The sequence below is a fragment of the Accipiter gentilis genome, chromosome Z (genome assembly GCF_929443795.1).
Source record: "Accipiter gentilis chromosome Z, bAccGen1.1, whole genome shotgun sequence".
NCBI classification, from domain to species: Eukaryota; Metazoa; Chordata; class Aves; order Accipitriformes; family Accipitridae; genus Astur; species Astur gentilis.
The window spans coordinates 2,864,130-2,878,703 of NC_064919.1; the positions used below are offsets into that span (position 1 = coordinate 2,864,130).

Below are 14,574 nucleotides of genomic sequence, written 5' to 3' on the forward strand. Positions count from 1 at the left end.
AATGTGCCCATGTGTGTTTCTTAAGCTAACTGTTAATGACATGGTCGTATATATTTTGTCCCTAGATGAATTCACCAGAGGACAGAAATATGGTTACACAAGCAACTTTGGTAAATTTGTAATTATCTAATATCCAACTACTTTAGTTTTGTGTCCCATAATAGGCGTTTTCTATGTTAAAAGTCTAGTAACTTTTGGATATTTGGTCTCCATAAAGAAATAGTATCACACAGGTCTTCATGTGTCATCTTGACTCTGTTTTGTTTTGCACCTCAATATTGTCTTTCAGGCATCCTTGAAAAACTTACTGGTTAATGCTTGTTATAATTTAGAATGTGGGTATTGCGTACAGGTAGATAATTCATTTTCTAGACTAATTGTCATACAGATTTAAAACGGTGCAGGTCCTATATGGCTAATAATTTCAGGTTTAGTGTTGTTTGAACATTTCTGCTCATAATGTTCCACATGAATTTTGTACTATCTATGTTTTTCCATTGTTCTAAGCTACCTCTGTTTCCTTAGAGTGGGATAGAGCGGGATATTTGTATGCATTGCTGTTTGTGAGTTATTTATGTTTTTTACTTAGACTACCGTATTTCGCCCCAGGTTTTAAGTTCTCTGCACTTTTAATTTACACTTGGAAATCCATAGCACATCTGTTTTCACAACCTACAAACACCTAAATACATATCAATAAAGCCTATGCCTTCTCAAAGCTTATACAGAGTCTTAGAGAACCAAGAATTTAATAAATGTAAAATTCAAACCAACCACCTGCAAGGTTATCATTCAAGAAATGCAGTAGTCGTTTTCACTTGGATGTTCACCTCTCTGTATACTCCAGAAATAATACCTTTAAGAATTTGTTTGCTTATGTTCTGGACACTTTATTGATATCTCTCATTCTATGTAATAAACATGTTTTAAATGGGTTTTATTATGTAGGTTAAGATTATGCTTTCCCCCTAGAGAACGGAACGAGCATTGGGGAGGTAAGAGGTTGAAATGGCAGGTGGTCTTTGTTCTGGTGTATGGACTAGCAAACAGATTACTTTCTACAGTAAGCCAGATGTGGCTTTGGGAATGAAATAATCTTGGCAGGAATCCTACCTGCAGGTATGCATTAACTTCAGGAAATTGACGGCTGAACATGTGCTACGAAGACTTTTTTTCAGAGGCAAACGGATTAGGTCTCTTCAAACAGCAACCGTTTCTATTCCAGTTAAGGCTCCCCAGTTTCACACACGCCTGTCCGCTTTATGAATGGACAGATTGATGGAGGTTGCTGCATTAATGCAACACTAATGTGTAATGTTAATCATCTGGCCTCCTCTTCAATCCAGACAAATAATTAACCAGGACATGGTAGATTGTTCTTGATTTCCAAAAACTATGCAGGGTCCCGATCAACGTTACTGAGCAACACTGTACCTCTACCAGGCTTTGGTACCAGAGCACAGACACCTCCAACCTAACGAGCCAAAGAATGCGGTTTAAGTCTTCATGTTTTAAAGGTGCTGCGTATGTCTCATGCAGTTCTTAGATTTGTGAACCAAAGCCGACCAGTCCTGCAACCCTTTCATTTTCATTCCCTCCCCTTCTCACCCTTCCCGGTTTTGGCTCAGCTGTCGAGTTTTATGATCGCTCCTGCCGTTTCCAGATGAGGCTGCAACCACACCTTATGCAGCAGCGTACATTGCGATTAAGAGTCTCAAAGAGCATACAGTGCGTAGAGATGAGTTCTCCAGCGCCAGTAATGAGACTTTTTGGTTAAAGCTTTTGTATTTTAACCCTAACCTCTTTGACATTTGGGCAAGCTGGTCCAACCTGACAAGCTCCAAGGCGAGACATACCTAGTTGTTTTGTAGGAGCTTGGTGGCATGGTTGTGGTTTTCTTTAAAGGAGACGACAGGAAGGGGAAGGGATTTTTTGCTTATTATTATGTTTATATTCTTATGTTAATTCTATTGCTGTTGTTGCTGGTTTGGTTCCTCTCCATCTGGACTCATGATTGGTCAATACATGACAGTTACAATCTGTTTAGGTAGTTTGGGCATTGATAAAGTCACTATAACTGCCAGTAGCAGAAGTAATTTGTGAGTTTAGCCTTTGTAAAAAGTGTTTATCATGGCAATAGGCACTACAGGAATTCATTCCATCTAAATCTCTCTACTAAAATGGTCTATCATTGACGTGATTTCTTAGTTCAGCTTTGTCAGGTCTGTCTCTGATAACCACAGTCTTCCTTCTATGGTTAGAAGAGGGAAGAACAGAAAAATGCTGGTATCTTATGTGCTGGGCCATCTTAGGGATCACATTTTTCCAACTGGAGTTCCAAAAGGTGCACTTAAACTACATAATGGAAAAGGTACATGTATTTGCTTTTCCATTTTATGTGTACACAAATTGTTTAGATGACAGTTGTACAATTTTAAAAAAAGTTATATAATACCCCGGAGCAGTCATCTGCTCTAACATGCATAATTTATTCAAAAATCATTTGTGGAGTTGAGGGATTGATAGTTTGGAACAGAAAAATTATAGGTATGCTACATACGTTCTTGCAAAAATAAATCGTGTAATCATATATTGAGAGCCAATATTTCAAAATTCAAAGTACAATTAAATTGTTTGCACATGTAACAGCAGTGAAATAACTTTGCAAGGTTTACGTCGTAAACCCATATATCTAGAGAGTAAATAGTAGAACACAGACCATAAAGTTCTGTCAATAGCGTTGCTTTCAATCTTTGTTTCATTCCACCAAAACTTTTCATATCAGTCTGGCATTTTTCTGAACAACTATATACAGGACCAAAGAATTAGGAGTGGTAACTTGAAATATAGATCATATATATTTAATCTTTACCACAAATGCAAAAGCAGTAAGTGAAAAACAAAGACATAACAGACTGTAAAAACTCTCGAGAACATATAATGAAGCATAAGAGTGAATGTCACGACAGATTTATGTATGTTCGAGTTTCAGCAAAAACTGCTGAAGACAAATTTGAGAATATTTGTGTATCATACTTTTGGCACAATAGCAGGAACCAAAATAAATTATCCAGGAATAAGACATAAGAAACAGATTCAGGGCGTAAACAACAAGCCAAATAAGAATTTTGAATTAAAGAAAACTTTCAAGCCAAAAGAGAGGTGTTTCAGCCTTGCAGAGCACTCAAGAACAATGTTGGTTTTTCATGAGTTTTCAGTATTTCACTTCTTTTTTTTAACGTTTCTAATTTAATTCTTATGAAAAGTGTTTCTCAAAAGGTAACACATCATCTTTGTCAGGAAAGCTAACGTATTTTTATTTTTCATGAAATGCAGTCTCTGTATTTATGTGCCGTACACGGTACAGAAAAAGCCTATTCCATCGATGTCAAGCCAAAAGAACAAATGAACAGAAGCTACAAAGGGAATTCTAAGGAGAGGGGTTTTTTTCTCCCACTATCTTTTCTTTTGGGCTTAGCCTCAGAAGGAATTTTTGTGTCCCAAAAGACACAGGATAACTTTTCCCAAGAATCACACATCCTATTCTTAAATGCAACTGCTAGATGACAAGGCTATGCCTTTTATTTTTTTTAGCCTCTGGAAATAGCAGCTGTCATTGACAAAAAAATTAATCTTAATTTTTAAGATTAAAAAAATTCGTATGCTTTCCAGACATGTGTCTGATGAGCTAGGTTGAAGTTTCTCAGTAGTGAGGCCTCTATTGTGCAAACACATTGCTCAGCATTAAATAATACCTTGTGATTTTCATAAAGTAGGTGACATAAGATAGTAGGACAAAGCAAAAGTACAATGCATTTTTTCATGTGATTCTTCTCTATCCTGACACCCTTTGCATCTTTTTGTCACAGCAAAGGATTCCTAAACTGGATCACATCCTTCAATTTCAGGATTCAGTGCAAAGCTCAAGTGCAATAAACAGACCATTTTTCAAATGTAAATTCAAATAAGTGTCTCAGTATTCTTGGGTGCCCCTGTTGCAAACTGTGTTTGCAAGGTTTAGCGTGCTCTTAACCAGCAGTAATCTGACTGAGAACTAAAGATGTTAGCACTTCACGCTGTCAGGTGCTGAAAGCAGAAACGTAGGTACTTCTGAAGAAAGGGCTGTGCTGTTCTACCAGCACTGAACCACAGGAGGATTTAACAACTGCTTATGAAAGTTGCATTGCAGGATAGCTATTAAAATCAGACATCCTACTTGCTACAATCATCTATCAGCTGCTTCTAAAATCCTGCCCACCTTCTGTGTGTCATCTGGAGGAGATAAAGTTTTAATTGTGAGCGGGTGGTATAAAAAAAATAGAAAAAAAAAAAAGACAAGGCGCCTTCTGTCATTCTGAATTTCTTGTCCTATCTTGCTGTTTCTGTGTCTTTGTGCCAGTTGAAGTTTTGCAGGCGGCTTTTAAAAAGACAAAAAACATAAATAAAATCAACAGAAACAAATAAAATCTAGGACAACAAAGAGCACATCATAAAGAATGTATGCAGGGAATGGGAATTAAAAATACTGCATATTGCAGCTTTTCCCCTTTTATGCTTTGACTCTCTTCTCACCTAAGTCTCAAATAATTCCTAGCTTCCTTGGTATCCGTTACCAAATTCCTTTTTTGTTTATTCTGCATTTATATTTAGGACCTTAAGAGTTTCTTCCCTGTTTCCACTAAGCTACAGTATTAAATACCAGAAGCTTACATTTTGGGGTTCAAAATGATTTCATTCATAATATTTTCATTCAGCTTTTCTGTTCAATTTTTTGAGTTGATGAGACTTGACATTTTTTTCAGCCATTTGAAATAAGTCTTGTTAAAGCAGTATTTATGTTACTGTAATAAGAACTGTCTTCAGACCATGATCACTTGTCATAGACACGACAAATATTTGGTTCCCCTGGTGTGCTCCTCTTTAGATATGATGATGAAGTCTTAAAATAACTTCTCTCATGTTCGATACAGTTCTTCTGAGTTACATTTTTTGCCTCTAAATTAAAAAAAAAAAAAAAAATAGTATTTTCATACTGACAGCACTGAAAATTTCATGTTCTGTCATGCAGACTGCAGCCCTTGGTGAGAACAGCTTTTCTCATCTCCGTGCTGCAGACAGACACTTGCAGAGCCACTCGCCCAGGTCGGTGCCTCCTTCATCAGTTGGCTGGCCTGCTTATCTCATGTTCCCAGCGCATCCCAGGCCCCTTCCTTCCAAGGTACTTGTCATGGTTTAACCCCAGCCAGCAACTAAGCACCACGCAGCCGCTCACTCACTTCTCCCCCACCCCCCCAGTGGGATGGGGGAGAAAATCGGGAAAAAGAAGTAAAACTCATGGGTTGAGATAAGAACGGTTTAATAGAACAGAAAAGAAGAAACTAATAATGATAGTGATAACACTAATAAAATACCAACAGCAGTAATAAAAGGATTGGAACTCACAAATGATGCACAGGGCAATTGCTCACCACCCGCCGACCGACACCCCGCCAGTCCCCGAGCGGCGAATCCCTGCCCCCACTTCCCGGTTCCTAAACTAGATGGGACGTCCCATGGTATGGAATACACCGTTGGCCAGTTTGGGTCAGCTGCCCTGGCTGTGTCCTGTGCCAACTTCTTGTGCCCCTCCAGCTTTCTCGCTGGCTGGGCAGGAGAAGCTGAAATATCCTTGACTTTAGCCTAAACGCTACTGAGCAACAACTGAAAACATCCGTGTGTTATCAACATTCTTCTGATACTGAACTCAAAACATAGCAACGTACCAGCTACTAGGAGGACAGTTAACTCTATCCCAGCTGAAACCAGGACAGTACTATTAGTTTAGTGGCCTTCTTGAAAGTGTCTGGGTCTTGTTTCTGAGTTTGATTTTCTTTTTTGCTCTCTGTGCTGTTTTCAGTGCAGCATCATTGCTATTTCACGAGACTAGCAGTTGACAATTTTTCTCTTTGAGTCTCCTTCTCTTTCAAATTCAATTTCCTAATTGTTTCATGGGAAAGGAACACAGTCGCTGGCCTTTGTTTTATTATTTATATTTTGGGAGGGAAAAAACAAAGGCATGGTAACAGAAAGGACTCCTTTAGGGATCAAGTCCAGGCAAACACATGATAGATGTCTAGTTCATACTAGAAAAAAAGAGAAATGCCTCTCTCCTGCAGATCTGTGACCATCTGGCTATTGGCTTAACCCTCGTGGTGACACATAGAAAGTCAGGTCTCATGAGGTCTTCGAGAAATCTTAATGTCCCTAAAAAAGACCTCTTTCCTCCTCATTTACTCTAACTAATGAGTTCGTAGGAAAGGTTTCCTGTTCTTTCAGTGCCATATTTTGAACTTTATGCTGTTAAATTTCATCCCATTTCTCTCTAGTCAAGATCATTACTTGTAATACCTTTCAACTTAGTGTCATCTGCAGATTTCATGGATGCACATCAAATTCTTATCTCTGTCTCATTAATGACTATATTGCACATATCATGTCCAAAAACTAATCACAATCCCCAAAGAGTGTTCCTGTTCACTTCTCTCCTACCTACCTGACAACTGCCTTTCAGCTTAGGTTTTTGCAGTCTCCTCCTTAGCCAGTCCACATCCACCTTACCAGGTAATTCTGGTCTGAATTATCATCATCCCCACCTTCAGTAATACTCCCCATGGGGAATCAGTTCTTTTACTTCAGTTTAGATAGATCGGGGCATTGATTTACTCTTGTGAAAGAAATTGCAATCATACTGGAATGACATGATCTGCTCTGGGTAGCACCACTCTGCAGCTTACCACACTTTCTATTTTTATCTATGTTCACAAGTATATAAAAACCTGGTCTAGGTCTGCATAGTATTGAGTAACTGAGCAGTCTATGGGGGGTCATCCCAGCTGGGATCCCAGTTCCTGCAATCCAGCTTATTTGGAAAGAATTTATACAGAAAGGATGTTTTTTCTATGCAGTTTTAGCTTCTTCATGTTCCCTCCTACAGAGGCTATCTAGACTTGAAGGACAACGTTAACAAATGCTGAATCCACCCATCAGTTTTAACTAGGTCTGTAACATCCTACAGACTCGAGACACACTGGCAGTCATTAACAACATGCAGCCCAAGATAGTTTTAATTACATGACCACATACTCTTTTTTGCAGGGTACTGTTGTTTCAAATGCCACACGGGATGAATAGTGCTAATGTAATAACCAGCAGTTCAATGCCTTGTTTTCTTTGAAATGCAGGTCTGTGTACCAGACATGGGTAAAATCCTGAATGTTTAAGATATTTCATGGAATTTATTTCTACAGCACGTGAGTGTTTTAAATTTTAACTTGCCTTCCCATAATCCACATAAGTAAATGACGTTTTTGCTCAAATTGTGAACTGAAATTAAGGCAAAGACGTTTTAATAATCTTGGATGCGCAACCAAAAGTAATGCAGACCTAAATTTTAACATATCTGACATACTACAGCACCTCGTGTAGGCAAAACACAGCTTCCATCTATTTCAGATGTAACTACTCACACTTACTATTTCTGCACAATGAACTCAAAAACCTTACTGGACCTTCAACAAGCAACAAATAAACAGGTCTAAAACACTGGGCTTAAGCAACATATCTGTATCCATCTAGGAATGCTCTAGCATTAGGAGGGATAGAAGACTGAATAAGCAAACAGACACAAACACTCCAATTGATTAGGTACAACAGTAAGCATGCAGATTAGTATTTTTGCTAGTATGAGCCTATTACTGGTATTACTGTAGATCACAGAAGCCTGTGAAGACACCAGAAGTCCACAGTCCTACATACAAACAAAAGATAAAAGCCCAGCTTGCAGCGACTATCTACCACACACTACCTCTGTTTCCTCTTCGCTGCTGGTATTTGGCTGATATTGGAGACCTCCGCTTTCAGCCTGCTACCTCTTCATAATACGAAGAGCTTCAAATCTATGGTCAGTAGTTCTTTGCTGGTCAAGCATCTTCAAAACCACTCCCCTGCCACCCCTTGTTCTGATGAATTTTTCCTCCTTACATCCTTCCCTGGACCTGCAATTTTAAGTGGCTGTGTCAAGATCAGAGGGTGCTTTTTTAGGTGTACTGCTCATGCAAGCTGCCCCTCAAACTTGTTCCTGACTCCTACATTCTACCAGTTCATTTTTCTTGTTGTTAGGGGGTTTTGGTTGGTTTGGGTTTTTTTCTGGTGGGAGCTGCAGGAGGTGGAGAATGATAGCGAATCAGATTAACACCCCCCAAAAAAACACTACTTTTAACTTCAATCAGTCCTAACCAGGTTAACTCTGCAATTTAGCTAGAGACAGCATGAACTTTGAGTGAGAGGACAGGTTTGCTTACATGAGTAGTTACCTGAAAACGTTCATTAAATGATTTCCAACCCTGACTTCCTCAGTTTTGCTCAGATAATAGTCAGAGCTGATGGGCTAGACCTCAGTCACAGCACTGTCATATGGCATCCCAAATGTCTCATCAAAAGACAGACATCTAAGCACCGCTTTCTTCCAACATGGGAAGTACAGGGACAATACTGGCTCAATCAAGAGTCTCAAAATGCCAAACGCGATTTGTAAAATTTAAGTAGACAACTTCTCCAATACATTATAGTATCTTCTGCAGTGAAGAAGGAAAATATTTCACTTATTCCTTCCTTGGGTGTTGCAGAAGGCCACTGAGAACAGAACATACAAGCTTGCTGCTTTTGGTCGTAACAGAGAGAGCAGCTGGGAGCAACCTGGATGAGAAATTGTTTTATCTTCTCCCATGGCTCTACTTCAATGGACGTGTCTATCAGTCGTGACCAGGAGCTAAGAGGGGGTGGAACATTTCGGCCGCACGCATGGTACGTGGCCTCTCTGGGTTGTCCTTGGGACAGGGAACAGCTCACAGCCTTCCAGCGCAGAGCTGAGAGGTGGAAACCTCCACCGAGCATCTGCGTTAACGCGGGTTATTGGCAGTCATTTGACGAAATCTGGAAAGATTTTCAAGGGAGCGAGACGACGCACCCCTGAGATGAAGCTCAACGCGCTTCCTCTTGCTGTGCCAGAGCAAGGGTGCCGGGACCGCTCGTGGCGGTCAGAGTTTTAGCGTAGGCCGAACGCGATGCCGTCCTCGCCCAGACACCTGCTGCGAAACGCTTCATCCCGCCTCATTCCTTTACCCAAATTCCCATCCAAACGCCAACTCGGGAGCGGGACCCCCGACCTTCCCTCCCCCCCCCCCCCCCGGGGGGACACCCGTTACAAAACGCTTCATCCCTCATCGTTCTTTACCCAAATTCCCAACGAAACACCAACTCGGGAGCGGACCCCCCTCCTTCCCCCAGGGGACACCTGCCCTCCGAGCAGCAGCCCCAGCTCTGGATACCGTTACCCGCCCGGTCCGTGTCAGCGGTGCCCTGGCGGGACTCGCCGACCCGAGGCCTCACCGGGAACCTTCAGCCCCGCCCCTCGCCCCCAAAAAAGCGTTTTTTCAAGGAAGGGGGCGAGCAGGCCAAGGCCGAGCGCGGCCGCCACCGCCGCCCTTCCCGCTCCATTTCCGGGTTCCCCGCAGCGCCCGCGGGCGCTGACGTCAGCGCGCGCGGACCCCGGAAGTGGCAGCCGGTAGGGGTAGGAGGGCGGTGGCGTGGGCGGGGGAGGGGGAGGGGCAGGCGAGCGAGCGGGCGGGCGGGCGCCGCCGCCGCCGCCGCCGCCGCCGCCGCGCGCGCGGCCAGCCCGAGCCGCAGCGGCCGCGCGTTCCCCGGTGACGGAGCCGCGCCCGCTCGCGCAACGCCCCGCCCCGCCCCGCCCCGCCCTCGCCGGCGACTGGGCGCCAGGTACGTGCTGCGGGCCCAGGCCTCAGGCCCAGGATCCCGGCCCGTTCTCCCCGGCCCGGGAACGAGGGGTCTGGGGGAAGTAGTCAGCGGCGGGTTCCCTGAGGCGGAGGAAGGGAGAGCGGACCGGTGTTTGAGCGCCGTGGTCCGAGCGGGTGAGGGGGCGGCGGTTGGTCAGCCTCCCCCCCCCCCCCCCCCCACCAGGTCGTCGTCGCCTCAGCCGGGGCCTCGCGTGTTGGCGGCGGCAGGCCTTGAAGCGGCGGCCGGGGGTGGAAAGAAGGGGGGGAGGGAGGGGGGGGGGCGGTGGGCTCTCAGCGCCGCCCGCCCTTCCTGCCGGTGCTCCGCAGGGAGGGAGGAGGGTTTAAAAGTAGGTTGGTGCCGGCTGTGCTGGCAAAACACGGGTTAATGGGGGGAGGGAGACGGGAACGCGGCCACGGTGTCACCGTCTCCCCGGGACCGGCCTCCCCCGGCCCCGACTCCAGGCCCCGCCGGTCACCGGGCTCCGCCTGAGCTGCTCCACGTGTTTGCACCTTGTGAACCGCTTTCGGTACCGAGAGCGGCAAAAGGGGGCCAGAAAGGGGTGGTGGGGACGCAAGAATCGTTTCGAGTTTTCTGAATGACTTAGAAGGGGTTGGTTTGGGGTTTTTTTCCCGCCCCCCCCCCCCCCCCCCCAAATGCGTGCTCACAGCCACTGCTGCAGCTTTTCGGTGCTGTCAGCCGGTTTTGCAAAGGAAGGCCTGTCACGTTTTCCCCATTACCCGATGCGAACTTTCTGTACGGTTGGAAATGGCAAAAAGTTACTCCGTGAGCACAGTTCGCCTGACTTAATAACACAGCTGGGCCTGAGCGGTCATTTTCAGTCGGAGTTTTGCTTTCCTAGTTGCAGGTGACTGAAAACTTCTTTTTGGAGTGAAGTTTCTCGTGGTTGGTCTGGTGGCTTAGAAAGCCATTTGAAGTATCTGTCGTTTCTGAGTTATCCAGGTGTCAATGTAGGGCGATAGTTTTCCCTTTTAAACTATTACTGTTGCTTGGTTTTGGTTGGGCAGTGAGATAACTCAAAAGTCATTACTGTATAACGTCAGGTGTTGCATATGTATACTTCCTTTCAAAAAAAACACACACTTTGCTTTCTAAAGAAATACTGGCTTCTTTTTTCTCTCAAAGCTAAATACTGAAGCTTTCAGATTGAGATTGTACCGCTTTCCTTCCACATAGTTAACTTTTAAGTGTGGCGGTACGTGAGCCAAGCTGCTCGGTGTCATGTAAGCCAGCCTAACAAGCCTTCACAAAATGTCGCATTCACTGTACGCCATTTCTGCATGAAGTTTTTGGCTAAGGTAGTAGGTTCGGGTAAGCACGGAACAGGCCTTGGTCAGGACATACTGTCATTGGCAAAAAAGGCATTACAAAATCGACAGGAGTTACAAAGCTAACTGGCTATCTTTGGTCTTAACTGCACAGTGATTTGGTGACACGGTAAAGAGTAGGGTGGTGACAGCATTTGCCTTCAAAGAAACATAAATACCACTAGTACAGCAAAAAGATGGGGTTCTTCTAGTAATCACTGGTATTTTCTTGGAATTGTTAATGAGGCTGTGGGTGAAAGAGGGTGGCAATGTGTTATGCTACCCATGGTAAAGCTGCCTGATGATAGCATATGGGTTAGAGAATGCCTGCGGGATGTTAAAATTAGGTATTCGGTAATTATGTAGGAAAAGGTAAAAATGCTCTTGTGTGGGGGAATCTAAAATCTTAGCAATTGAAGACTCTCAACAGCTTAGAGGCTATTGCAGAGTGATAGCACTGTAAAATACAGGAAGCATGTCTTTATATGCTCCTCTGGGTTTGGAATTGAGCAGATCTGGTGTTCTGAGTGTTTCAGATATCATTTCGCTTTCTTTCAAAAATAATAAAAAAAATCTTTCTTTGCTCACAAGAGTACTGGTCTTCGCAGGGTAGCCCTAGACAGAAGCACCAGGCGATGGCTGTATCTGTTGCCGAAGTCACTGCCGTTACTTACTGCCTGCCTGCCTGTCTGCTGGAGGTCTGATGTGCCACCCTTGGTGTTAGTCTGGGCACTCCCCAGCCTGCCTCAGTCAAAACATGGTGGGTTAAGACAGAGGTAATATTTATAGTGTTTAAGCTGACCTGACTCTTTTTGTCTGAAATAGGTTAGCAGGTGCTGGTAGGCGTAGGAATGAGATGAAAAATTCCAGCAGGCCAACAGTACTGAGCAGCTGGGGGCGGACAAGGGCATCATCATTTCAGAAGCATAGTGCACACTCAGAGGGCTGTCTGCCTTACTGAAATACCTTTAATTATTGGAGTTTTCTCACCAGTGCCTGGATTTTGTCTGTTTTCTTCAGATTGCTTTTTCAGTGGTTGTAGCAAATTATGACCATATGCTAATCTGATAGTTGACTTGACCATGGTTTTTACAGAATTGCCTTTTATGTACTAGTTAGCTAATGTTTGGGAGAGCTTCTTATAATTACTCAGTGGGGATTTATCTGTTGGTCTCTCTTCTTTTAAGTTCACAACCTTATTTTTTTTCTTTCCCCTGAAGACTCAGCGCTGACTTTGGACGTTTTGTCCATTACCGGCTCTATAGAAAAAGTTCTGAATGCGACTCTATTGCTGGTACTTTGAATTTGACCCACTGTTCCTTTGGGGAACAATGTGCTGTGGTGACTGAGGAGTTTTTTAGATTTACAATAGATTCCTGGAATTCTTTGAAGTAAAGCATACATACAAAGAATGAATGGATATCTTTTTTTATTTTTTTCCACTCGCTTACTGCAACAAATTGGTTAACAGTAGGTATGAAAACATCTGCTTATGAAATTTAATGCTGCCCTATGAATTTTTTTTTCTGCCTTAGAAAAGACTTTTTTTTCTCTTTGTAAGTGTGGTCATACATATATCTACTTCGCCTCTAGATCAGTTTCACAGGTCTGCACTGACTGGAATTCCTGATGTACAATTTAATGGGCTTAAAATGTTTTTTTTTCATGGATGTTGTTCCGTGTTTTAAGTGCTGCGGTTAGACTGTGCGTTATGTATATATACCCGCTGTTATTTTTGAGAGGAAGACTCGAGTGAGGACTCCGAGAACTTAATGTTTAACTACTCGCAGTATTCCTTACACTGTTCTTTGTAATGTGAGTCTTATTGGAAGGTGAAAAGATACAGCATTCAATTTTGTATGATCCTTGCTCAGCTCACCGTCAGATACTTAGCAGTGCCTGGTTTGGTAGTGATTTTTGTTTAATGGCTGAGCACTTCTAGGAATTAGGCTGAGACCCGCAAGTTGTTTCCCTCCAGCTACAGACTCACTCTGTTAACAGAGTGCCCAGGGTGCAGTTTCACAGCCTGTTCACGTTACATCCCCGCTGCTGGAAGGGGTAGCACTCCTATCCTCTTCCTGCCCCATCCCTCCTGGCCTTATGAGGGATCAGCTGGCTGCATAGAGAGCCGGGTAAGGAAGCCGATCCAGCTGATAGAGAGCTAGAGATATAAAATGCTCCTTTCTCATTGCATCGGCTTGCTCACTAGCACAGATGCCATCATGAGAAAGGATGTGGGACTGTGGCTGGGAGTGGAGACGCTGGAACAAGGAGAAGGGCTGGAAGTGTTGTATTTTATGGGCTTCAGCAGATCATGGATCCTCAGCCTGGGTCACCCTGTACTTCAGCTGACTGTGGTGAAAGCCCCTCTCCCAGTTTCCTGAGCAGTCTGATTCTGTGAGTTAATTATTAGGGATACTGCTGGTGAGGATGGTGTCCCACTCTGTGGACTAGTGCAGTCCTCATGTAACTGCTTTTTTTCCTGTTACACTCTGCTGGAGCGTATCGACTTCCAGCTTGATGGAACCTCTCTGGTACTGCAGTTTGTATTCTGTTCAGCAGGTATCCAAAAAGGAAAGATGAACTGTGTAGTTTATCAGGCTAATCACGTGTTTCTGCTTTACAGTTCTGTAGTTTCTGTATTCCTCCAGCTTCCTATTGCCCAGCAGAAATTGAAGGGGACCAGTCTGTGCTAAGCCTCCTATATAGACATTTAAGTCTTGGAAGTATTTGTTTTTAGTACTGTCCTGGTTTCGGCTGGGATAGAGTTAATTTTTTTTCTAGTAGCTGGCATAATGGATTGGTTTGGGTTTGGGATGAGAATAATGTTGATAATGCACTGACATTTTCAGTTGTTGCTCAGTAGTATTTAGACCAAGTCAAGGATTTTTCAGCTTCTCATGCCCAGCCAGCGAGAAGGCTGGAGGGGCACAAGAGGTTGGGAGGGGGCACAGCCAGGACAGCTGACCCAAACTGGCCAAAGGGGTATTCTGTACCGTGTGATGTTGTCATGGTTTAAGACCAGCCAGCAACAAAGCACCACGAAGCTGCTCACTCCCTCACTCCTCCCTGCCCCCAGTGGGATGAGAAGGAGAAGGTATAAAGAAAAGCTCATGGGTCGAGACAAGGACAGGGAGGGATCACTCGCCAATTATGGTCATGGGCAAAAAACAGACTCAACTTAGGGGAAAAAAAAATAATCAATGTAATTTACTACCAGTCCAATCAAAACAAGGATAATGGGAAATAAAACAAAATCTTAAAGCCCCTTCCCCCCACCCCTCCCTCCTTCCTGGCTCAACCCCACTCCAGATTTTCTCCACCTCATCCACCCCAGCAGTGCAGGAGGACAGGGAATGGGGGTTGGGGTCAGTTCATCACACGTTGTCTCTGCCGCTCCTTCTTCCTCAAGGGGAGG

The 14,574-nt window shown here is 43.9% G+C and overlaps 1 protein-coding gene across 6 annotated transcripts in view; it reads left to right on the forward strand.

The window, feature by feature from the left end:
* The first annotated feature begins 9,738 nt into the window (after positions 1-9,738).
* The window catches only part of FAM172A (family with sequence similarity 172 member A), a 272,071-nt gene continuing 267,235 nt past the window's right edge, over positions 9,739-14,574 (forward strand). For 3 of the 6 annotated variants that reach the window (XM_049795843.1, XM_049795848.1, XM_049795849.1), the window contains exons 1-2: positions 9,767-9,813; positions 11,765-11,916. In XM_049795843.1, coding sequence (XP_049651800.1) covers positions 11,914-11,916 — 3 coding nt within the window. In that variant the 5' untranslated portion in view covers positions 9,767-9,813; positions 11,765-11,913. Of the gene's footprint in view, positions 9,814-11,764; positions 11,917-14,574 lie in introns of all 6 variants that reach the window. The other 3 variants (XM_049795845.1, XM_049795847.1, XM_049795844.1) reach the window with 3 other exon arrangements.